At 57.7% G+C, this 24,802-nt stretch overlaps 2 protein-coding genes and 1 long non-coding RNA gene across 5 annotated transcripts in view; 1 reads left to right on the top strand and 2 right to left on the bottom strand.

Moving 5' to 3' along the window:
- The window catches only part of PTPRU (protein tyrosine phosphatase receptor type U), a 56,614-nt gene extending 46,219 nt beyond the window's left edge, over positions 1-10,395 (bottom strand). The window contains exon 1 of one of the 2 annotated variants that reach the window (XM_056509040.1): positions 10,201-10,395. In XM_056509040.1, coding sequence (XP_056365015.1) covers positions 10,201-10,273 — 73 coding nt within the window. In that variant the 5' untranslated portion in view covers positions 10,274-10,395. The remainder of the gene's footprint in view (positions 1-10,200) is intronic. The other variant, XM_056509041.1, reaches the window with a different exon arrangement.
- Positions 7,529-9,819, bottom strand: LOC130262183 (uncharacterized). The gene is made up of 2 exons (XR_008842074.1): positions 8,543-9,819; positions 7,529-7,841 (listed from the first exon to the last, which is right to left on the bottom strand). It is a non-coding gene; the product is annotated as an uncharacterized LOC130262183 (long non-coding RNA).
- Positions 10,396-15,931: 5,536 nt separating the features above from the next.
- Positions 15,932-23,953, top strand: MECR (mitochondrial trans-2-enoyl-CoA reductase). Of its 2 annotated transcripts, none has more exons than XM_056508899.1 (10): positions 15,932-16,220; positions 17,465-17,562; positions 17,732-17,863; positions 19,291-19,434; positions 19,517-19,619; positions 19,822-19,924; positions 20,312-20,385; positions 20,788-20,848; positions 21,290-21,362; positions 22,879-23,953. In XM_056508899.1, the coding sequence occupies exons 1-10, from the start codon at positions 16,030-16,032 to the stop codon at positions 23,040-23,042; spliced, it is 1,143 nt and encodes a 380-aa protein (XP_056364874.1). In that variant the 5' UTR covers positions 15,932-16,029; the 3' UTR covers positions 23,043-23,953. The 2 variants fall into 2 exon arrangements, with proteins under 2 accessions (XP_056364874.1, XP_056364875.1); XM_056508900.1 differs by lacking the exon at positions 22,879-23,953 and adding an exon at positions 22,153-22,665 and having other exon boundaries at positions 15,950-16,220.
- The last annotated feature ends 849 nt before the right edge of the window (positions 23,954-24,802 follow it).

The raw sequence follows: 24,802 nt of genomic DNA, 5'->3' as shown, positions 1-24,802 counted from the left end.
GCTCCGGGGCAAGGTTAAGGGAACTGGGAGCATGTCTGTCTGCAGGGGGGTCAGATTCCCAGGGCTGGGATGTTACAGGGGCTGGGGCTGTTTGGCACTGAGGAATCCAGCTCAGTGAGAAAATCTAGAGAGGGAGACGGTCCTGTGTGCCAGCACCCCAACATCTGACACTGACAGGGACAACAACAGCTCCATGGCCAAGCCCAAACACCCCAGGAGTTCATGGGGAGCCTCTTCCAGGCCAGGCAAGGGGAGCTGGATCTCTCCACAGCTGCACTTGGCACACACAGAGGGCACAACATCCAAAGTGTTCCTGTGCATCACTGCCCAGAGATGACAAACCCCTTCCCTGCTCCTCTGCTCCTCACTTGTCAAAGAGAAACTTGCAAGAGAAATATCACTGATTTCTCAGCCCCGATAAAAGCTGATTGGAAGAATATGGAAAGCAGCACCATTAGAATTCTCACCAGTAGTTTGTTTTGGTTCTCCAAATAATTTTAAATATTGTATATAATAGAAAAATAATTTGCTCAGCTGTAAGAAACATCAATTTGCAACTTGAAGCCTTGTATATTAGCCAGAGAAGCTAATGTGTAAACATTAGCAGCTCCAGGAAAGCGTGGGGTTTGGCCAATGCAATTCCAGGGAGAGAGCAGCCAGATATTAAGACGGAGGATTTGCATAATAAGTCACTTATGCCTGATAACCTCAGTGTTTGGAACATGCAGGACTAGAGAACAATATCCATCTGCCAGCAACTACAGAAGACATAAATCTCCCTTTATCCCTTTTTTTTTTTTTTCCTTTTTGACTGTTAAAGACTCTCTATGGCTTTTACCTGCAGGTCTCCAAGGAGTTGTCAAACCTCCTGCAGCGAGTACCCAGTCCCAGCAGCCTCTGAGGAACCCCAGGGATGGGGGAGAATTGGCAAACCTGGATTCATTACAGGCATTTTGAAGCAAACACAACTGGGAAGATACAACTCCAAAGAGTTTGCAATGCCACAGGGATGGCTTGTGCTTGGGCAAGGACCAAGTGTGCCATACATCACTGTATGGTGAAAGTGCATTTAAAAGCAAAAGGGGGATGCAAGAATCCTTCCTTGGGGCAAACCCAGCTGCCAACTGCAGCTCCACATGCTCTTAGCTCCAGGGGGACCAGCACTCCTGGGACCTGAGCCCGCTGCAGCTGGCACCAGGAATGTCTCCCTGCAGTTCCCTCCCTGCCTGCTCTGGAGATGCTGGGGACACAAGCCAGGAGGTTTTAGCTCCATGCCCAGAGGGGATGTGGGGATTTAACATCCCACCCAAGGGCTGCTCGTGCCCCACACCCGGACCCAGACAGAGCTGTTCCCAAGGAAGGCCCCACATCACTGGGACTGTGCTCGAGAGGTCCTGCAGCACACAAACACCCTCAAGCTGCACAGCCAGGAGGCCACTAACCCTCAGCACAAGTGCTTTAATAATGAACCATCGCTTAATTAACGTCGTCAGTGCTGCCTCTTGGGCTCCGTGGGAAGGAAAACAGGGCAGGAAACCTTTGGAAAGCTCCGTCCTGCCATTATCGCTCAATTACAGCCCCCGGGCTGCGGAGTGTGCCACGCCTTGGGGAAAAACGAGAACGCATCAAAACCTGGAAAAAGCAGGGGGAAGAAAGCTCATTTCTCCCCCTGGCTCCTTCATTACTATCAGGTCCCTGCTGAGGACCATCCACCCCACACACCCAGGGACCCAGAGAGACCTGAGGGGCACACGCTGCTTTCCGGGGATGCCTGAGGACATGGAGCCTCCCTTGGCACGAATTCAGGCAGGAAAAGCAGCTACCCAGGGACACAGCAGCACCAACAAAGCCTGGAGGATCCAACACCAGCTGCAGAAATCATGGGAAAGACCAAGTTTTCTACACCAGTCTCATTCTGCAGGGGATAAAAAGGGGGGAAGCCTCAGCCTCCCCTCCCACGGCAGGTCCCACATCTGCACAGGGATGGAGGCAGGAGCACAGCGCCAGGGATGGAGCATGTGCCAGCGCTGGGAGGGCTCAGGAGGCAGCTCCCAGGGTCATTCATGGCTGTCAGGGCAGAGAGCAGAGCCAGAGAGCCCTCAGCTCCCCCCAGCCACGGGGCCGCAGCATCCCCACGTGCCCAGCCAGCCCCAGGCAGGGTGAAGGTGGGGAGAAGAGGAAAGAGGCTCAGTGCCATGCAAAATCCAGGTCACTCTCCTCCTCCTCCTCCTTCCCTGCCACCAACAGAGCCAGGGACAGCAGTGTGGGCTGACTGACGTGGGGCTGGAAGGTGTGACACGGGCACATCCATCACCAGCGCCGGGGCTCGGCCCAAGCCCTGCTGTGGAACAGGAGGAGTGAAAAGGAGCCTGTGCCAGGGTCTGCCACAGCTCTGGGAACACACTGCACCATGCCAGGCACTCTTCAGCCTGGCAAAGGTAAGGAAAAGCAAATCAAGCCCAGAAAAGAGAGGTTTATTTTTACCAGTTTACCAGTTTTACCATGGTTTACCAGTTCATGACTTTGGCTCAGCCGCCCCAGTCAACACTGGCTTGGACATCCATCCATCCTGACCTGCAGCACCCTCAGCCCATTCCAGCAAAAACTCTGGGATTACACCAAGTGTGCAGGAACGACTGGAAAGTCCCTGCAGTGCCAGAAGTGTACACAGTACCCTGCAACCCCATGGGAGAACCACGAAACCCCAGTGCCCAGCACCTTCCACCTCCTCCCTGCACACATCCTGCCCCACACAGACCCAGTGCCCATCCACCACCAGCTGCAGCCACCATTCCATGGGAAGGAAGGCAGGAAACAGCCCTCTTGCACAGAGAAATGTCATTCAGAGCCAGCAGCTCCCCAGGCAGGAGTGAGAGAGGGTGAGAGACCAAATAAAAAGTTCAGCTGATATAAAGAGAAATAGCCCAATGCAGAGATGCACTGCTTTAGTTTAATATTGTTATAATCCAGGGAAAGCAGGCTGGTTGCTGGCTGCAGAAAATCAATGGGATATTATCACTCAGCAGATAGATGAAAATACAGTAAAAATAAGTAGGAATAACAGAAATAAGTGAGTCCTTGGGAAGAGCCCCAGAAGGTCAGTAGCTGAACCTGCACAGGGAGAGTTCAGAGGCTGCCCTGGCATTGGGGGGCTCCCAAAGTCACTCCCAAGCTGCTCCTTCCCCAAAAAACACACCAGAAAGCTCCAGCACCCACCTCCACAGGGTGCAGAGACAGGTCCCCACTGACACAAACCCACAGAAGCAGGTGTCCCAGTGAGGACCCTGAGGTGCCAGGGTTCACTAATTCACTGAACCACATTGAAGCACCTGGCAATTAAGGGAAGAGCATTGATGCAGCTGATTCCCCAGGGTGTCAGCTATGGGCAGGGTGGTGGCAGGGGTGGGCACCTGGCACCCTGGGTGTGGGGCTGTGACAGGTCCTTGCTCCCACGGGTGGGCTGCCAGCAGCAGGGAAGGGCTTTGGAGGAGACACCATCCTTGGGTGGACCTTGAGCCCTCCACCATCAGAGCTTTTTGGAGGAGCCCAAGGCCCCAGGGTCACCAGCACAGGGCAGAGGGGGGGCTGCACCCTGAGGAGTGCTGCAGAGCACCCCCAGAGCCACAGCAGCTCCACAGACACCCCCAGATCCATCCCAGCAAGGGGATGGAGTTTGCTGAAGTCCATCCCTGCCCCTGCTCTCGCCTCCTCCATGGAAAGCCATTCGACACCTCCTGTCAGGACACGGCAGGAAGAGCCTCAGGCAGTGCCCCAAGGCCAAGCCCCTCTCTCTGGGGAGCAGCTGGGCCACAGCAGGTGACTCCTCTCCTCCTCTAGGCTGGCCACACTCGCCCCTGGTGACATCCTGCTCTGGGGGTCCCGTGCCCAGCTGAGGCTCCCCTGCTGGTCCAGAGCCTTGGCTCAGCTAACTGGGCTAATCAGGCTGGAGCCTCCAGCACAAAGCAGCACACAGGCTCAGACACCAGGGGCCACCAGGGCTTGTCTCCTGAGCAGGGCCGTGGGGACAGTGGCCTCGTTAGGATTCATCAGGTCATGGATGTCCCCATCCCTCTCCTCAGAGCATCTCCTGCCTGCCCATCCCAGCCACAATCCTGATTAACTTAATGATGGCAGGAAAGGCTGGATCCACACGGGGAGTCCAGGGAGCCAAAGCAGTTATTTGTTAATTTGGGGCTCCCCAATACCAGCACAGCCCTGCAATGGGCAAGGATGGACCCTCTGGCAGCCCAGGAAGGCTGCAGGGAGCTGGGGGAGCTGTGCCAGCACAGCCACCCTGTCACGAGTGATTTGCCAGTATTTTTCAAGCCCAATTAAAAAAAGGCATCAAAAAATTGTGTATGACAAAAATATTCAGGAAGTTGCTCCAGCTGCAGCATACTCCCACCCCCCAGCTGCAGTGCAATGCTCCCTCCCACTGCATCCCTGCTGGGGATGGGGGCTCTCCCAGCTCCCAGTCAGGGCCCACCTGGGGGCAGAGGGGTCCCCAGGCACATCCCTGCCCCTGCTTGCAGCAGCAGAGCCTCCCACCCCAGCTGGGGCCACCGCCCCTGCTGCAGGACACTGGGCCAGTGCCAAAGGGGTGCCAGGCACTCTCCCTCACCCCCTCCTGTTCCTCAGCCTCTGGAGCACTTTGGGAGGCAGGGAGGTCAGGAAATAACAAACTTATGGCCAAAGCCAGTCAAGAGGGTCCTTCCAGCTGTGAATGTGTCACAAGTCAAGGTGACACACTGAGACCCCAGTGAGCCCCAGGCTGCAGGAGCATTGCCTTCCTGCATTCCCACTGAGCCCAGCCTCCCCTCCAGAGCAGGCAGCACCCCAGGGACCCACAGAAACAGCCCCTGCACCCCTCGATATCCCTGCACTGGGGAGTTCTGCTGGCCTGCTCCTGCAGCCAGCAGAGCTCCAACACCCAAATTTGGGGTCTGGCAGAGGCATCCAGGACAGGAAACAGAGAGAGTCCCAGCCTGGCTCACCACAACCCACACTTGGATTTGTTCTCCAGGTGGGAGAAATTGGGGGGCAAACCTGGGCCCCTTCAACATGCAGGAAACACGTTCCCCCCACCAGTGCCCAGGCAGAGCTGCAGACCTGGGCTGTGACACCCAGGCAGGACCTGGAGCAGCACACAAGCAGCTGGGAATGAGCTGCAGCCAACAACCACCCAGCCAGCAGGAAAAACACTCCTGATTTAAAAAAAATACATAAAATAACAGCCACAAAGGGCAGCTGACATGTGAGTCCCCAGTGCTGGCAGCAGGGAGGGGGAGAGGGCTGCTCCACAGGCAAGAGCTCTCTTGCTTTACCTTCCAGCAGCTGGAAGAGCTGGACTTTGCCTTTTGATCCAGGCAGAGGGTGCAGAACCTGCCACTCCCAGGGCCAGGAAAACAACAGCTCAGGAACACCCAGGAAAGTCTCTTGACACCTGCCAGCTCCACAGCCACTCCCCAGAGATGTCCTTAGATCCCGTGTCCCCAGGACCACTCCAGCCAGGCAGCCACGGGCTGGCAGCCCCTCCCCACCCCACCATCCACCCACATCCCTCCCAGCACGGGCACAGGCAGCAGCAGCTCCTGCCAGGCCACCTGCAGCAGAAAGGAAAAGCTCCATCTTCAGGACCTGTTCACTCTGAGGCTGACAACAAGGAGGCAATTGGCTCCAGGGGATTAATTGTTGGGGATCCTTCTTGTCCAGAGAGGAAAGCCTCAGTTTCACCAAGCACAAAGAGGGGTCTCCAGGCTGGAATGGGAGAGCAGGATCCAAGGAAAGCTGCAAAGCAAATCCTGAGCTGCCACAGGGGAGAAGAGGTTTGGGAATCTTGACATTAAATCACACATTAACTAAAGGTTCCCAGACATGTCTAAGAAGACAATTATAGTGCATGTTAATAATAGATTATTAAAAAGCTTATTTATGGATGTTTAAGCAGGCAGATGGCAGGGCCATGTCAATAAGGCTCTCCAGAGCCTGTGCCACCTCCCAGTTCTCAGGGATGCAGCAGGGATTTGCCTTCCTCTGCCTCCAGCCCCTCGTGCTTAACCCTCACATGACTGCCCAAAGCAAAGCAGCAAATCCCTGCAGAGGGACTGCAGCTAGGAGAAGATTGTTATGAAGCATTTTGGGGTGCTCAGAGCTCCCAACTCCTCTGCAGAGCAAGGACTGGGCAATGCAGTGACAGAAAAGCTCCATCCCAGGTGCAGTCAAGGGAAAAACCAACATCAACAGACAGCAAAAAAAGCCACCAACAAGCACCTGTCTTGGTGTTCCAGGGGTGTTCCCCATCCCCCAGGGCCCTGATCCTGATCGGCTGTATTCTGGGAAAGCTCCCAGGGAAGTTGGAATAGGGCTGGTTTGTCTTAGCTTGGATAATAAAGAGAAAAATGTGCATTTCAGGCCAGGAGGTGACTCACCAGCATCCCTGTTCCCGGGGCCAGGGCAGGTCCAGGCACCCAGAGGAAAAACATGAAACAGGAGGTTTGGAACAAGAAGAAAAGCGTAAAAATGAAACAAATGCAACTGCAAGTCTTGATGGGGGAGATGAAAAACAGGCATTGCCAGGCTCCACCATGGGGCTGCAGACACAGAGCCAGAGGGACAGGTCCATCCAGGAGCACCAGCATCGCTTGGAGCCTCCCTAAATTCTGCTTGTCCCTCATGGAGGGTGAGAATCCACCACACTGCAGCGTCCCTCTGCACACACTGGAGAGCCAAGGGCTCGGGAACCAGAAACCTCTGCCCTGGGCACACTTGGGCACGTCAACAGGATTTTCCAGAGCATCCCGACGCAGGAGCCTCAGGGGTGTTTGCACTGTCTGGGTGCTCCGGGAAAGGGCATGGCATTCCCAGGGCATTAAAAACACGCAGGAGCAAAGAAGAGAAAGAGCTTCTTCCCTGGCACGGCAGAACAGGCAAGAGGGGAAAAAAACAAAACCGCAGCCTGAAACAAGCTAACAAGGGAAATGTAACGTTCTCGCACATTTTATGTGCTTGGTGAAGGCGGGGTGGGGAGAATAAAAATGCCTCGACATGGGAGAGTCCACGGACAGCCGGCGGAGGGAAACAAGCCCCGGGAAAAGCGCTGGAAGAGCGGCATCGGGCACCTGAGCACCCGGAGGGCACGGAACACGGACCCGTCCCCCAGCAGCATCGGGGGCACCTCTGCCCCCGACCCCCTCCCCGAGCACCCCCCGCTCATCCCTTCCCCCAGACCGTCCCCAGCCCCTCCCGTGGCCGTTACCGGGCGGGGCTGCCCCGCTCCCGACCCCAATCCCAGCCCCGGCAGCGGCGCCCGCTCGGCTGCTCCCATTCACTCGGCCGCGACAGCACCGCCGCGTCGGGGTCAGGGGCACCCGTGCCACCTCCTGCCAGCGTGTCCCCTTGGGGGGCCCGTCCCCCCTGCCCGACCCCAGCTGGCCACCGCACCGGCAGCCACGTCCCCGGCCCCCCAAGCAGTCTGAGTGCCTCCGGAGACGCCACCAGCCCCAGTCCAGTGCTCCCAACCGCCCAAGTGGAAGCTGCAAACCCAAATATTTTATTTGTTTAATTGCTGCTAACGAAGTCGGGGCCGAGCGCAAAGAGTTTCCGCATAATTCCGGCAGGAGTGCCACGCAGCAGCGCGGCCGTGTGTCCCCAAGGCGCGTCCTCTCCGCCGAAAACAGCCCGGGAGCACGGGGGGCACGGGGGGACCCCGAGCAGCTCATCGCTGAATTCCCGGTGCAACACCGAGCAGCAGAGCGCACCTTGCCACGGAGTCATTTGGGTTGGGAAACATCACTGAGCCAACCGTGCCCTCAGCACGTCCCCAAGTGTCACATCCACCTTTCCTGGCACGAACGCAAAAAGCGGAGGGAAATACCTGAGCCTGCACAACCTCCTGCCCCCGAGCCCTGCGAGCCGGGCGGCTCCTGGCCACGGGCTTCCAGCAGGGAAAGGCTCCGTGTCCTGCTGCAGAGAGCCAGGAAGGAGAGCCGGGGCTGGCAAAGGGCGCTGGTGCCAAGCACAGCTCCCCGTCCCAGCCCGCTGACGCCGCACGGGCCCCGCGCCGCTCCGTGTGGGGGTTCAGCCAGTGCCCCCCGACACCGGCCGGGTCCCTCCGGGACAAGCACAACGGGCCGGCAGCGGCAGCTCGCTCACCGCGAAACCCTCATGACCGAGAAGTGTGAGGGCTGCAGGAAGGAGCAAACAGCACCCTAAGGCCGTGGGGGGCTGTGACGAGGGCACCCCACTTCCTCCCTGTGCCTCAGTTTCCCCACCTGTAGAAGGGACCACGCCGAGTCCCTTCTTCGCAAAGGCACAGGTAAATAACCCATCTTCTTAAAATACCCACCCAGGCAAGCAGCTGGTCCTCCCCAGCGGCCCACAGCAGGCTTCAATATTTTTTTCCCAGCCCTGCCCACTGTGCAGCCCCAGGAATGAGCCGGGCAACCTCCCCACAGCCGGCCAAGCCACATCAGCAGGAGCAAACAGCAGGTCCCGGTGAAAAGCAGCCTGCAGAGGAGCGGGGAGCTGGCAGCAGACCCCTCACCTCCAGCTGGATCCAGTCCCTTCGGCTCCACTGCGGAGCTGAGCCTGCATCTGCCAGGGAAATGGAGCAAACACCTGATTTACACCAGGAGCAGGCTCGGTCCTGCCCCTCGCCATTGCCGTCCTGCAGCCAAGGGAACCCACCGAGGGAAAAGGATTTGCTTAGGAGGGGACTTTCCCCACAAAGCCCCCCGGTCCCCAGTGCGTCCCCCCACTGCCCCTCAGGGGCTGCAGCAGCTCAGCCCTGAGCCAGCAGAGCACCGCACACGAGGGCTGGGGAGCAGCAAACCCCAACTCCCCCCGAAACCGGGGGAACAGAGGCCGCCTTTACAGCGGAGCACGGAGCCCCCACCAGCCCCGTGCCTCAGTTTCCCTATCACCCCCTGCCAGCCCCGAAGCTCAGAGCAGCTCTCCCAGCACACAACCTCTCCCCGTCCCCCCCAAAACGCAAACCCTCCCCATTTCCCCCACCCTGCATGAGCCAGGGGAGCCTCAATGGCTTCACATCCCCCCACCCATCGTCTCTCCACTCCTCCATCCATCCCCCCACCGCACAGGTCAGCCGCCGCTTGTTTTCTGCTGATGGGTGTCACTATTTATAATCTTTGGAGAAATGCCACTACCCAAAAAAACAAAATCAATGCACCACCACAGAGACTGAGTGCAGGTGAGCAGCTTGGATTTAAAGATAAAAACCCAAAGAACTAGGCAAAAATACACTTTAATGTGATCAGCATCACTCAGGAGCTGGAGGTGACGGCGCCAGGGACCCCTTGGAGCGAGGCACCAACTCCCTGCTCCCCCGTTTCCCCCAAAAAGCGTTCGCAGCCCCCGGTAGCACCTCGGGAGCCCCAAATTCCCATTTCCCGCAGCATCCAGCCCCGTTCCAGCTTCCCGAAGGGATCCGGGAGCGAGCCATCGTCACCCCGCATCAGCCCTTTCCCAGCCCCTGCCTGGGGTTCCCGGGGGGCACAGGGTTCGGCGCCGGGGTGCCCAGGGGGAGGAGGGCAAATCTTAAAATACGTAAATTGGTAAAATCAAATTAATCGATAGATCGTATTTCAGTACAACTCCCCCGGTATCCCCGCGGTACAAAGATAGCCGGGAGGCTGCGACCGGAGCCGCGGCGGCCGCCACCTGTTCTACCGGAGGGTGCCCAGCTTCCCGTCGGGGCCCCAGTGAAACCAGCGGGATCCCGCCGCCCCTCGGGCACCGGCATGGGGGCTCCTCTCGCCCGCGCTCCCCCTGCCGCCACCGGGGGAATTTTCCCTCCAGGGGTGCAACGGGGCGGGGGGGCTCGGACGGCGACCCCGGTACCGGGAGCGAGCGGGAGCCGTGGGGCCACGCTCGGCGGAGCATCCTCGGGGTGGGGGGCGCCGCCAAGACCCTCGGCAGGGAAAACTTCCCCCGGTGGCGGCGGGGTCTGGGGGGAGCCCGCAGGCGGGAGGAGCCCCCACGCCGGTTCCCGGAGGGGAGAGAGGCGGGATCCCGGTGGCTTCAGTGAGGACGCGGGTCCCGGGTCCTCGGGGACCCTCCGGTGGGAACAGGTGGCGGCGGGACGGGCGGGACCCTCCGCGCACCGGGGGCAGCGGAGCCCCGGAGCCGCACCGAGCGAGCAGGACCCCTCTCCCCGGCGCACACGCCGCGCTCCGTTCCTACCGGCGGGCGTCTCGGTGTCCAGCGCGCAGACCCGCAGGGCGAGGGCGAGCAGCAGCGCCCGGGCGCTCCGCATGGTGCGGCCGGTGCCGGGACCGGGCGGGGGGCGGCGGGGCCGTGGCCGCCGCCGCCGCTGCGCGCCCGCGGTTCCGGCGCGGCGGGGGCGCAGCGGGGCCCCGCGCCCGCCCCGCGCCTCAAATACCGGCGGCGGCGGCTCGCGCCCGCCCTGACGTCACCGCCGCCCGCGGGGGGCGCGGGGGGGGCGCCGGTACCGGGAACGGCAACGGCGGCGGGGCGGCGGCGCCCCCTGGCGGACACGAGCGGTGCCGCCGCGGGGGAAGTTTGCGGGAGCGGGGGGGCGGTCCCGGGAGTTACGGGGGAGTTGGGGGGTTCTCCGGTACCGGAGAGAGGAGAGGAGAGGTGGGGAGGGGTCCCGGGAGTTGGGGGGTTCTCCGGTACCGGGGGAGAGGAGAGGGAGAGGGGTCCCGGAAGTTACGGGGGAGTTGGGGGGTTCTCCGGTACCGGGGGAGAGGAGAGGGAGAAGGAGAGGAGGGGTCCCGGGAGTTACGGGGGAGTTGGGGGGTTCTCCGGTACCGGAGAGAGGAGAGGAGAGGTGGGGAGGGGTCCCGGGAGCTGGGGGCGGCGGGCGGCGCTCGGTTAAGGGAGGAGGTTCTCCGGTGCTGGGGCGTGCGAGGAAGGAGGCGGTACCGGGAGTTACGGGAGGGGGGCGGTGCGTGGGTAAGGCGCGGGGGGGTCTCCTGTACCGGGGGCTGCGAATATCCGATACCGGGGGAGGCGGGGAATGGGGGTCCCGGGAATTACGGGACTGAGAGCGGGGCACGGTGAAGGGAGGGGAGGTCTCCGGTGCCGGGGAGAGGGGCGCGGGCTGCGCGGAGGGCCCCCGTTGCTGCGGGGAAAAAAGGGTTCCCTGCGGGCGGGAGGACGCCAGGCTTTGGGGAGGGGGAGGTTCCTGCTTACAGAAGGGTCCCCACGACCCCCAGATGCAGGGATCCAGTTGTAGGGTCCCCACCAAGCTAGGTGCTGGGAGAAGGCTGTGAGAGCGGGATGTGATGTGACACCCACTCCGGGGTGGGTGCCCCCAGCCCCTCGAGCTCCCCCATCACCGCTGGGCTGTGCCTGAGGCTGTGGGGCAGAGACAAAACCCTACAGGCTGGACATTGGGAACAGAGCCTCCTGCCAATCCCGGGGTGTGCTCGAACCCTGAAACCCTCCACCCGGTCCTACAGCACAGGCTGGATGTCCGACAGGGACAGGGACAGGGACAGGATGCTTTGCTCCGAGGGATGGTGACAGGGAAAGCTGGACAAGGCTGTATGAGAGCAGCAGTGGCACCTGAGACCCCAGTGACACCCAGCAAAGCCACCATCCCCCAGGGTGGGAAGGGGTGACAGAGGGAGGTGCAGGATCTAACTCAGAGTGAGCAGAAAGGAGAAAAACCCATAAGGATGTAAAAGGAGGAAAATTTCTCCCTTTCCCAGCCGAGTGCACAGGATGAGGCACAGAGCGTTGGCAGCCCGGGTGCCCCTGCTGGCAGTGCCAGCGGGGATGAAAGGCCCCTTGTTCACTGACATCCTCTCCAGTCCTATTTCTGGAGGAAAATGTTTTCCCAAAGGTTTGGGGTGAGAAGGAGGGGAACTTTGCATCAGCTTTCCGGCTGATGCTTGGGTCACCTCTCCCGGCTGCGGCTCCAGGGTGGGAAACTGCCTGAGCACAGGAAAACTTGGAAGCCAGAGGGAACAATGCTGGAAATATTGGAACTTCTTACCCCAAATCAGACAGGGAGAGTCCCTGGCATTGGCATCACCTGCGATGATTCAGCCTTGTCCTGAAAGACAGCACCCAGCTGCCAGCACCCAGCAAGGGGACAGCAGGACAGAGGACAGCACCTGGGTGTAGCTGAGCCCTATGAACCCAGCAGGAAGCTCCCAGCCCTAGAAGAAGGATAACACTGCCCACCTGCTTCATCCAAGTTCAGCTCATCCCTAGGGATGCTGCTGGCTGCTTCTCCGTGTTGGGCTGGCTTCATTTTCTGGGGACAGCCCTGGGGACACTGCACAGCCTTGGGGACACTGTACTGACCCGGGGACACTGCAGAGCCCCCTCCCAGCCTGCTCCTCCCTGGGACAGGGGCTCAGCACATCTGGGTCACCTCAGAGCTGCCAGCCCCAAATACTCCTCCTGGCAGTGTCCCCAGTGTCACCCCTCCCTGTGCCATGGGGATACAGAATGTTTCATTCCCAGTGGCCCCAGTTGCCCCCAGCAGCCCCCCAAGCAGGTTAGCAGCACTTCTTGCAGGGATGCATCAGTCCCCATGGATCTGGGGACAAACCTGACCAGTACCATGTGTCCCCCAGCCAGGACAGCACACCTGGGGTGAGGGTGGAGGGTGATGGACACTCCTCTGCACGTTGCCCCACGCTGAGCATGGAGTGATCCTGACAAATCCTTTCCCCGGCGACACTAACAGTCTGTTAAAATAATGCCCCATAAAGGAATTAAGCTGTTTAGATGTGCAGCAGCAAAGGCAGGAGAGGGCTGGCACGGTGCTAACTCTGCAGAGTCCCCCTGGAATTTCCTGGAGAAAGATCCCCCAAATCCTTCTGGGAAGAGGAGCTGGGTGACGCAGCGACCGAGGGATGAGCTGGCGACAGTCTGTGCGCAGACTGGGAGGAATCCTGGGGGGGTCTTGTCTCAGCAGCTGAATTGAAACAGTTCAGGGGGGAGATGCAGCCAAGGGCAAGCAGAAGCAGGATATTCCCAGGATTCCGGGGAAATCAACCAGGAAACATGGAGTTTTTAAGCTGCCTGTTGGAGCACTGTGCTGTGCTCTCCACCACCTTTTAGACCCTTGAATGGTATTTCCAAACTAATCACTTTACAAAACAATAAAAAGGGGTTTTTGTTGCAGCCAGCGTATGACAACAGAACTGTTCCCCATTCCCTGTGGGTCACCAGCCTGCTCCAACACTCCACAGCCCAACCATGCCACCTCCTCCCTCGCGTGAGCCCTGGGAGCCATCTGGTGACACTCCTGTGCTTCCCCCCGGGATCAGAACGCACCCGGGGGTGCACGGGGCCGCGGGACGGACGCGGGGACTCCACAAAGCTCCTCGTCCCCTCGAAGGGCTGGCCCTGGCCCCGGGCAGCGCGGGGCGGGCGAGCGGCACCTCGGGGGTTCCTCCCCTGGGGAAGGGGCTGGAGGAGCCGCCCGGGCTGGTGGAGCTGCGTGCGGGGAGCGATGCAAGAAGAAATGCTCGGAGGGTGTGGATTCCTGTTGCGCTAGGTTTGGGGACAAGCAGGAATTGTCCCCAGGGCTCTGCAGGAGGACAGATACAGACATTTGCCCCTCCAGCACATCCGGCTCAAATCCCACCTGTCCGACAGGGCTGAGTAGGAGGGAAGTTTGGCCAAGGACCCATCCCCGAGCTGGGCGGGACCTGCCCGGCACTGACCGGGCCAGGGGCACTGACAGGGACACAGAGGTGGGTTTGGAGGTGGCACAGCACCCATCATGAGTTGCCTGGGAGTAATCCTGCACCCAGAGAAGGAAGGAGGGACGGATGGGCAGACAGCACTGCCGCATAGAGCTGCAGGGATGGAGCCAGTGACAACCCGTCAGGACCAACCTCCATCCCATTCCTGGGGTGCAGACCCTTTCCCCTAACCCTTCCCATGCCTCTCCTCCCACCCTGAGCACTGGCAGGATGAGCCTGCAGTCCCCTGCCCGGTCTCTCTGTGTCATCAGCCCCCAAGTGTCTTGCAGGAGCAATCGAGATAAAATGAAGTAATCACTCTTCAAGTACAGTCATTTGCAGGAAAAATATAGGCCTTGCTGTGATTGCAAATGGTCTCCACTGCAACCATCCCTCCCACTCGAGGGAGAAATATTTGCAGCTCTGGGTGCTCAGTGACAGCAGCCTCAAGCACAGCCAGTGTGGCCACATCACATCTTATGGCTTCTCTCGGGTTGGGGGTAAAGAGCTTGGATTTGGGGCTTTGAATCTCTTAGGAGCCAGCAGTACTTTCAGTAGGATTATTTTGTTCTCAGATATCACTGTAAAATGGCAGGTTGAGGGAGAGGGGCTGCCCTGAGCCCTTGTCCTGGAGCCCAGGGATGGAGCTGCAGCACCCACTGGTCCCCACCAAACCACTGGGTGAGCATCTCCACACTGATCACACCAAAACCGTTAATTTTTGACTGATTTCAGAATACTGCCTTTTGCTGCCAGCACAGTAATTCCTCATTTTTCCCCATTAAATCCACAGGACACAGAGCCCATCACTCCCTCCCCAGCATCGCTCCCAGCAGTGCCTTCCCTGCAGAAAACAGCTCTTGCAGAGCTGCTGGGACACAGCACCCCACACTGAATTTTAAGCTATTTCATCTCCCAAAAATTTTTGCCTTCTGGTTTTTTTTTCCTCCTTTTCCCTTTACTTCAGTCCCTCTTCCTCCCATATCCCCCTTTTTCTTACCTCCATCTATCAATCACACCTCCATCCAGCCCTTTCTAACAATTCTGCTGTTTTCTCAAATCACCTGCCTTTTTGCTAATGCCAAAAATCCTTTTTCTTTCTTAGCAGACCAAATAGATTATCTCATCCTGCTGCTCTCCCCCCTGTCTGTCCAGCCCCGAGCGGTCAGACGCCCGCCGGTGCCGTGGCCGGATGTAATAGGGCTATTAGATGAGTTATCACAGCCTGAAAGGATGAAATAACTTCTGTGCCTTCATCCAAATAAAACTCCCTATTCCTGTTCAATGCAACGAATGAACAAGAGCTCCCAGGGGAAATAGTCAGGAAAATGTTAGAAGACGTTAGAAGGTGTTAGGAGATGTTATTTGAGACCCAACCCTTTGCCAAGCCACCTCTTGCTTTGGGCTCAAAGGGCTCTGGGATTTCTCAGTGGGGAATTGGGGAGCTCAAGGATCAGTGCCAACACCCACAGCTAAATCCTCACCCTGGTGCTGCTCCAACATTTTTTGAGTGCTTGGTGGCACAACCTCACGAATGTCCCATAAGTGGCTGAATCCTCGGACCGCTTGCATCCAGCAAACTGCTGTTTGCTCACCCCAGGTACTTATTCCAAGGAGAAACTTTGCTTTTCATCTCAGAGAGAGCTGTCTCGAGCTGTCCCTGCATTTCCCAAGAGCTCCGTGCCATGTGCCCAGGTCTGCAGGTGGGACGTGCAGCCCAGCCCATGGCAGTATCCCAGCCCTGTGGGAGATGCTCTGGGGAGGCCCTGCAGGACACCACTGCCCTGGCCAGCCCTGACTGCCCCCCTGTGCCACAACTCCTCCAGGGTGGTTTTACAGGCATCTCCTTTTACGAAGAAATAGGCAGAGAACAAGCTGTGACACTAAACCACAACCAGCAAATATTAGGCCATGGCGTTTTGGAGGAGCATGGGAGACATTCGTTGGGAAATAAATTCCCACACTCTCCCAGTGAGAAAACTACAGTGAGAGGCCACCACAAGCTTGCCCACGTGAAATGTTTTGTCTCGGGTCTTTAGGGAAGCTCTAAACTGATGGGACAAAACATGGTTGTTTCCAGAGAAACACAGATTGCTGCAATGCCTTATAATGGCACAGACATCCCATAATCCCGGCTCAGTCAATCCCGGTTTAGTTAATCCCGGCTCACCCCGCCCGCTCAGCGCAGGAGCGGCCGGGCCGCCTTAAAGGCAGGGGGCGGGGCCTGCGGGGCGGGGCCAAACTGAGCGTCACCGGCGGCAGCGCCGGGCTCAGCCGAGGACTGCCGACAAGTGCCGAGTTCAGCCGAGCGGGGCCGAGTCCAGCCGAGCGGGGCCGAATGCAGCGTGCGGCAGCGCGGGTGCTGCGCGGGGCGCGGGCCCCCCCAGTGCTGACCCCCCCGGTTCGGACCCCCCCGGTTCGGACCCCCCCGGTTCGGACCCCCCCGGTGCGGGCGCGATCGGCCCCGGCGGGCACCGCTCCGCTCGGGCTGCTCTATGAGCGGCACGGGGAGCCCGCAGCCGTCGTGCAGTAAGGGGGGACACGGGGGTGCATTGCAGGAGCGTGCAGGAATGGGGTGGGGGTGAATCTGGGGGGGCATTGCAGGGAGGGGGGCGCAGGTATAGGGCCAAGGCTGCTGGGGGGCAACTGGGCAGAGATCTGGAGTGGGGGCTGGCACAGGGGTGCAGAGAGGGGTGGGGGTGCGGGTGAGGCTTTGGGGTGCTGCAGGGGTGCCGTGCAGGGGGTCAGGACTTGCCCACCCAGGTGTAGAGGGTGGGGATGGGGTGCAGCTCCCTGTGGGACCCCCGAACACAGATGGGGACAGGAGGACCCTGGTATTCTCCGATGTTTTCCTGGTGCCATGGTGTCGCAGATGGATGCTGGGGGTGGCGCCTCCATATCCCCCAGCTTCCTGCTGCTGCTCCTCGTATTTGCCTTAAACCTCGTGTTTTTCTCAAAAAGCCCATTCTTGCTTAATTTGCAGTACAACAGGGAGGTCCGGGCCCCAGCATCACTGCGCCCCAACTTCATCCTGGGTTGCATCTCATTGATGGGGCTTCCCTTTGAGATTCCAGTTTAGGAACCAAAGCAGCATCACAGGCATTTTTTGGGACAGCTGCTGATGCTCAGCATCAAAAATCCTGGAAAAGAGAAAGTCATAGTTTAGTGGACTTTAGGCAGTTTTTTCAAGGGCAGAGACTTTGAGGTCTTGCTGCACCTCTTGAACCAGCTCAGTTCATGCTGGTACATTACCCAGGTGCATCCAGACACCAAGCCCCTGGTTTTTTGGAGAAAGACTGTTGCTTTTCCAAATGATCATTTAGTTGTGCAATGGTGCTTGTCACCACTGCCACTTCCTGAGATTTGCTGTTATCACCCCATTGTTTGTGCAAGACCGGTCTTGCTTTGTGTGTCGTGACTTCTCCTTTTTCACAGATTTCCAGAAATATCACAGGTTCCCATAATGCCTGAGCAGGGCAGGACAAACCGTAAAATCCCCAGCCAAAACAGTGGCTTTTTTACCAACTTGCTGAGTTAATTAAGTTTAGTGGGCATCAATGGGGTTGGTGATACGGGATTGTTTTGGATGGCTTTTAGCAGCCTCCTCCAAAAGTCTGTCCTTCTGTCTAACATCAATCTGATTTTTTAATGGGATGGGACATATGGTGCTGTTAATTTAGGTGGGGTGTGTAAGTGATACAGGCACCCTCCAGCTTCAGCCACAGCAGAGAAACTGGTGTTAATGTCCTTTTCCTTTGTGTCTCCCTGCTCAGACTGAAGGAGCTGGAAGTGCCCAAGCTGGGGGACTGCGATGTCCACGTCAAGATGTTGGCAGCCCCCATCAATCCCGCCGACATCAACATGATCCAAGGCAATGTGTTGGATTAGCACTTTGTGCATTAGTTCTTGCAGGTGCTGCGGGTTGGAAGGGGCCCACGAGGATCACCACGCCCAGTTCCTGTCCGGGAGGGTTCGGCCGTGGCTGCTGGTGCGGGGATGTTGGGTGTGAGGGGTCCCTGCTCACCTTGGCCTCCCTGCAGGGACGTACCCGCTGCTGTCGCCGCTGCCGGCCGTGGGAGGCAGCGAAGGTGTCGGGGAGGTGCTGGAGGTCGGGCGCCGAGTGGCGGCCCTGAAACCCGGGGACTGGGTCATCCCCGCGGACGCCGGACTTGGTGAGTTTGTCCTTGGCACTGCTGGGTCCTCGCTCACCCCCACCTGCACAGCATCTGCCCAGGGGATTTTTGGGGTGCTGGAGCCCCTGGGAGGTGCCCAGGCTTGCCCAGAGAGCAAACTCATGGTTGTGCTCCTGTATGAGCTGCTGGGGGGATTTTGGGGACTCCAGAGTAAAAGCACCGTCTTTGTAGTGTGTGGATAGAGCCATGAGCCCCATCACTTACAGCAATTACACCTGGTGGGACGGGACTCAAAATGGGGAACAAAGCTCCACTAGGGAATGCTGGGCGAGGGAAGCAGGAATTGGAACCCATTTCTTGCTATGTGAGACCAATCATAGTGAGACAGTTAGGATAATTGATGGAGTTATTTCTTATCTGTTTGTGTCTTGGTTTATTTTCACCACCTGCTTTTATTTTTAATTTATTGATATATTTTAATGTTATTTTTAATGTATTTTTTTAAAGCGAGTTCAGTTCCTGCTCCCCAGCTGCAGCAAGTGATGCTGCTCATCTTCCACAGACACAGGAAGGCTCTCAGGAAGGTTGAGGGTCCCCAGGGAAGAGGCTTCTGTGCATACGACTTAGCATGCACTCTAGAACACCTGGAATAGGGGCAGTGGCAATGCCATTGCTTGCCACTTAAATTTAGCAATAATCTTCTTTCCTGTAGCATAGACCCATTATGGGATGTCTGTGCCATTATAAGGCATTGCAGCAATCTGTGTTTCTCTGGAAACAACCATGTTTTGTCCCATCAGCTTAGAGCTTCCCTAAAGACCTGAGACAAAACATTTCACGTGGGCAAGCTTGTGGTGGCCTCTCACTGTAGTTTTCTCACTGGGAGAGTGTGGGAATTTATTTCCCAACGAATGTCTCCCATGCTCCTCCAAAATGCCATGGCCTAATATTTGCTGGTTGTGGTTTAGTGTCACAGCTTGTTCTCTGCCTATTTCTTCTTAAAAGGCTTTTTGCTAAATGAGAGAAGGAAAACGATGGAGTTAAGAGCCAAATGGGGTATTTTTAAGCATAAAAACACTGTAAATAGATGATGGAAGGTTAAATTGGATATAAGTGTAGAGGGAGTAAAGCTGACTAAATTGGCTTAGAATATATGGGCTCATCTATAGGAGGGAGAGTATTTCCATCATCTCAGCACACACAGCCGGGGAGCCCCAGTCCCATTATCCGTCTGGGAAATGATCAGGCTGTGCTGGGTGATAAATTTTGGCAGGCTGCAGGAATCCATTCCTTGCCTCTTGGCGCATTCTGACTCTGCCCATGTGGGAGCCCATTCCATGATTCCCTCTCTGGAGTGTAGCTGGTTCCCAGTGCACAGTGCTGCAGGTGCCAGGGCTGTGCTATGAGCTGATGGTTCTCCTTTGCTTCCCCCTGCTGTGCCGTGCACGTGGTGCTGCCGTGCCCAGGGACGTGGCGGACACGGGCAGTTTTCCCTGAGGAGCTGCTGCTGAAGGTGCCCAGTGACATCCCAGTGCTCTGTGCTGCCACTCTGAGCGTCAACCCCTGCACAGCGTTCCGTATGCTGGCCGACTTCGAGAGCCTGGTGCCCGGTACGGCCCTGCCACGAGGGAGCGGCTCCACACGGATTTCCAGCTGCCTCTGCAGTGGGAATCCGGCTTTGTTCACCCCCAGGTGACTCTGTCATCCAGAATGCTGCCAACAGTGGAGTGGGTCAGGCTGTCATCCAGATCGCCAGGGCCTCCGGCATCAAGACCATCAACGTGGTGAGGAACAGGTGGGTCCCCTGGGGAGGAGCAAGTCTGGGAGCTGGATCTGCTCATCCAACCCAGGATTTTCTCCTGTTGGCTCCTCCAAGTTGTCCTCCAGCCTCTTCCCTGTTGTCTCCTCTCAATGCCGGAGCAGAAGGAAGGAGAAGGTGGAACTCTGCTTCCTGGCTCATCTAGTCCTCTTTTTTAATCTCCTTTTTCCCACCCCAGACCTGATCTCCCAAATCTGGTGGAGAGGCTGATGGCCCTGGGTGCTGACCACGTCATCACGGAGGAGATGCTGAGAAAGCCAGAGATGAAAGATATATTTAAGGTACCTCAAAGCTGATCCCACTGGAGAGATGGTCCAGGGCTGTCACTGCTGTTCAGTACTGGGGAGAAGTGCAGGGATGGTGGGAAGGACAAATTCCTTTCCAGATCAGGATTTAGCCCCAGGAGTGGAGGGATTTTACTGCTGCCATAAGGGAAGGATCACAGATTTTGGTTCCGATTAGACTGGGCTTGAAGCAGCCTGGTCTAGCTGAAGGTGTCTTCCTGCAGGGGATTGAAATGCTCCTTGATTCTTACAGATTTTAGCTCTATAACTCTCAGCAGCCCTCAGGTAAATGTTGAGGTTAATGGAGATGCTTTGTCAAGAACAACACTCCTGTCCCCTAAAGGAGCCATCAAATTTGGGAACCTTTGTTGTAAACTCTTGCAGAGCATCCCAAGGCCCCGGCTCGCCCTGAACTGTGTTGGAGGCAAAAGCACCACGGAGATGCTGCGGCATCTGCAGTAAGTTTGGCTGGGTTGGGCACAAGCTTGGGGACAGAAACTGGCAGTAGAGGGTCCTGCTCTGGAGTCTGTTGAACTGTTGGAGAGGGAAGATGAATGGAAAAGTGTTTTTGGATAACAACAGTGATTTAAAGTCTCACAGTGCTGGTGGCTGGGAGCAGCTGGGGTCCAGTTGTGAAGGTTCCCCAGGTCCTGGCAAGATGTATCTGGTGTGCTGAGCTCCAAAATCAGCTAGTGGTGCATGGAAGCAAGAGGAGAGCCTGGAAAGTGGGATCTGAGGGGTAACTGGTGAGCCCTGGGTGCAAGGACAGCCCCAGGGGCTTTGGGGATGGGAGAGGAGGAGGTGGCAACGCAGAGCTGCACTTTCGGGCCACCTAACCCAATACCCCTTTCCTACTGCAGGCCCAAGGGGACCATGGTCACCTACGGAGGGATGGCAAAGCAGCCTGTGATGGTGCCTGTGGTGAGTACTGGGGATGCCCCTCCTCAGTCCCCTGTGCTCCACTGCGTGTCCCCATCCCCTTGGTACTGTGGGCACCTGGCTCTCCCCAGCTGCAAACTGAGACCCTGCAGCCTTTTTCATTTGCCTAATGGGGTCCATCACAGGACAGGCTGTGTCCCACTGCTGGGCTCTTAGCTTTTTATTCGAAGGGTTTGGGCTGCCTAAAAATTCCAGTGGGGAAATGACCCCACAAGGGCTGAGCATCAAACCTGACTGCACGCCTCAGAGTCGCCTCTCTGCATCCCTGGCTTATACACGGGAGCTCTAACGAGGGGCCTTGCTGCCACTGTCCCCCACTGTCATGCTGGGGGGACACACGTGTGTCACTGCCTGTGTGAGGGGACATGGGAGTGTCACTGGTACCAGGAGGACACACGGGTGTCACACATTCCCTCCCCACAGAGCGCCTTCATCTTCCGGGATGTGCGGCTCCGCGGGTTCTGGATGACGCAGTGGAGGAAGGAGCACGCACGGGGTGAGCCGGGGGCTGAGGGAGCTGAGGGAGCTGAGCTGGGGGGCTGGGGGGCTGAGCTGGGGGCTGAGGGAGCTGAGGGAGCTGAGCTGGGGGGCTGGGGGGCTGAGCTGGGGGCTGAGGGAGCTGAGGGAGCTGAGCTGGGGGCTGAGGGAGCTGAGCTGGGGGGCTGAGCTGGGGGCTGAGGGAGCTGAGCTGGGGGGCTGGGGACTGAGCTGGGGGCTGAGGGAGCTGAGCTGGGGGGCTGAGGGAACTGAGCTGGGGGGCTGAGGGAGCTGGGGGAACTGAGCTGGGGGGCTGAGCTGGGGGCTGAGGGAGCTGAGGGAGCTGAGCTGGGGGAACTGAGCTGGGGGAGCTGAGCTGGGAGAACTGAGCTAAAGAAGCTGAGCTGGGGGAACTGAGCTGGGGGAGCTGAGCTGGGGGAACTGAGCTAAAGAAGCTGAGCTGGGGGGCTGAGGGAGCTGAGCTGGGGGCTGAGGGAGCTGAACTGAGGGAACTTAGGGAGCTGAGCTGGGGGCTGAGGGAGCTGAGGGAGCTGAGCTGGGGGAACTGAGCTGGGGGAGCTGAGCTGGGAGAACTGAGCTAAAGAAGCTGAGCTGGGGGAACTGAGCTGGGGGAGCTGAGCTGGGGGAACTGAGCTAAAGAAGCTGAGCTGGGGGGCTGAGGGAGCTGAGCTGGGGGCTGAGGGAGCTGAACTGAGGGAACTTAGGGAGCTGAGCTGGGGGCTGAGGGAGCTGAACTGAGGGAACTTAGGGAGCTGAGCTGGGGGGCTGAGGAGCTGTGTCCCTGCCAGGTGTGGGAGCACAGCCAAACCCCACCCAGTACCATATGCACTCCCACTCATGGAGCCATCTCTGCTTGTCCCAGTGATGCTTTGAGAGGCTACCTGGAGCACAGGCTAGACAGTGTTAAAGGAATAGATAGGTATTTATTGAAAAGCCTTCAAAGGATTCACCTTGGGCAGTACAGGAGCCCAGCTGAGGCTACACCCAAGATTGAGGACGGGTCACACATTTTCAAAATTTTATAAGTTTTTGGTTCATTTACATATTGGCATTAATTGTTCAATTTCAACTCCTGGTTATGCAGTCCCATCCTCTGAGATTGCTCTCCTCAATTCCCTGTTGTTTATATTCTTTTTATATTATTTTATATATTATTATTTATATTGTTTATATTATTATTATAAGCTGCAGCAGTGTCCTTGGTTCTCAGGCTGGAAAAGGATTGTTTTGTCTAACTAAACTGTGAAGAGAACTGGGTACCACTTCATATGAAGTTCAGAGTTATATACTAATGCAGTACAGAATCTGGAAAATATGAAGCTAAAACTTAAGGGATCACCAGGGTGCTGAGACACTGGTGCTGGGCTCAGGCAAGGACCATGCTGGGGGCTCTTCCCTCCTCCCTCGTGCCTGAGCTGGGGCACTCAGACCCAGGGACCCTGCGTGGCCTGAGGCAGGTGCTGCCGGGGGTGGATGGCCTGCACGCACAGTGAGAGCCCCTCCTCTCCCTGCAGAGCAGGAGCGCGTGGCTGCCATGCTGGACGCGCTGTGCCAGCTGCTGCGCAGGGGCCAGCTCACGGCGCCCGCCTGCACCGAGGTCCCGCTACAGCACTACAGGGCAGCCCTGGAGCGCTCCGTGACGCCCTTTGTGTCCTCCAAGCAGATCCTCCTCCTCTGACCTGCATCCCTCGAGCCCTGTCCTGTTCCACATGCTTGTCCACAGACCTGAGGGGGGAAAAGACTCTCCAGATCCATTTAATTTCTTTTTTCCTTTGTTTTTCACATGTTGGGTGCCCACTGAGAGCTTTGAAAGTCTCTGCAGCTTTGTGTGGAAGTGCTGCTGGAGGGAGGCTGCATCTCACTGTAGCTGGGGGGAGTCTGGGAGCCCAAATTGTGGCTCGCTCAGCTCAGGGTGTGAAAAGAGCAGCAGTTCCCCCTCACATGTGCTTTTGGGGCTGGCAGGTCTGTAGCTATCCCTGCTGGATATGAGCAGGGAAGCCCAGGTCATCTCCTGCAGCCTCCAGGCCTGCTCCAGGAATGAGGAGGGAGGGGCACAGACTGCCCCAGATGATGAGGGTGCTGTGGTTGGAGTGGCCCTGGGTGCTGCTGCAGCTCTGGAGCTGCCTGGGTCACCCCTGGCTGGGTTTTGCCAAGGGTACTGCAAGGGCCAGAGCCTCTGGCCATCAAACACTGGAGCCAGACCCTCAGTGTCCCTGAAGGCCCTCCTGCCCCAGTGTGGGACGGACCAGGACACTGCAGAGCAATGTGAAAAGATTTATTATTGACAACAACCAACAATGTGTTCTTGCTTCCTCCTGTGCTGCACTTCTGCCTCTGAGGCCCCTATGGTCCCTGTTGCCAGTCCAGCTGTGGCTGAGGCCGGGCAGCGTTGGCTGTGCAGCTGCAGGTGGGGCAGTGGCCATGGCCCCAGCCTTGCCACCACAAACCATTTTCCTTCCCCGTGCCAGCACTGGAGGCAGAGCCCCATCCTGTGCCTCTGTGCTTCCTGATCAATGGATAAAGTGGCAAAAAAAGAACTTGTAGATCGTTACAAGCACTATTAAACATGACATAAAACAGAAAAAATAATGCAAAGCTTTTATCCCCCATTGTTTATTGGGCTCAGCAATAAAATCCAACATGCTTTAGGGAACTCTTTCACAAAATGTTCCGACCTCTCACTCCTACACCAGGGCACAAAGGAATAAATAAATAAATTTAATTCTCCTTGTTAAATGAGCAGGATGATGGTTGGAAATCCAGCTGCTGATGTTGCACCTACACAGTATTAATCATTTTGGAGGTGATTGTGGGCTTTTTTAGGAGGGTGCCTGCTAATACTGGAAAGTTCCAAGATCCTTTCTTGGGATTTGGTGTGATTTAGGCATCTGACGTATTCACCAAAAGGATAAAATTCCCCCAAACTGACATTTAGAGTTCAGCAAGAGGGATGTTGCTGCTCACCAAAGAGAATGAGAGCAGCCAAGCTGGCCACGAATGGGGAATGCCATGGGGAGATGGCTGGGCACCCCGAGTGTGGGGATGTGGGATCCCCATCCCTGCCTGCCCTCGGGATCCCATCAGAGCCGGCATTTTGGGAACAGGCCACTGCCCGGGGCACTCCACAGGCCCCTGCTGAAGAGCCATAGGCACCTCGGCACCCTCATTAGTGCCCCGCACGTGGGAAAGGGGGGATCGATCCATCCTCTCCATGGAAGGCAGACCCCAGTACACCCCAGTACACGTGGGGAGAGGAGACCCCACAAGCCCCCTGACACGGGAAGGGGGAGCCCACACTGCCCTGCACATCAGACACACGGAACGCCCATTAGTGCCCCGCACGTGGGAAAGGGGGGAATCGATCCACGCTCTCCACGGGGAACGGGTCCCCATCTCCGCATGTGGTGGGGCCCACAGGCGGCGTGGCCCCTTTAAGAG

Source organism: Oenanthe melanoleuca, chromosome 23 (assembly GCF_029582105.1).
Source record: "Oenanthe melanoleuca isolate GR-GAL-2019-014 chromosome 23, OMel1.0, whole genome shotgun sequence".
Taxonomy (NCBI): domain Eukaryota; kingdom Metazoa; phylum Chordata; class Aves; order Passeriformes; family Muscicapidae; genus Oenanthe; species Oenanthe melanoleuca.
The sequence above is the reverse complement of the archived record's forward strand: the minus strand, read 5'-3'. Positions and strand labels throughout refer to the sequence as shown.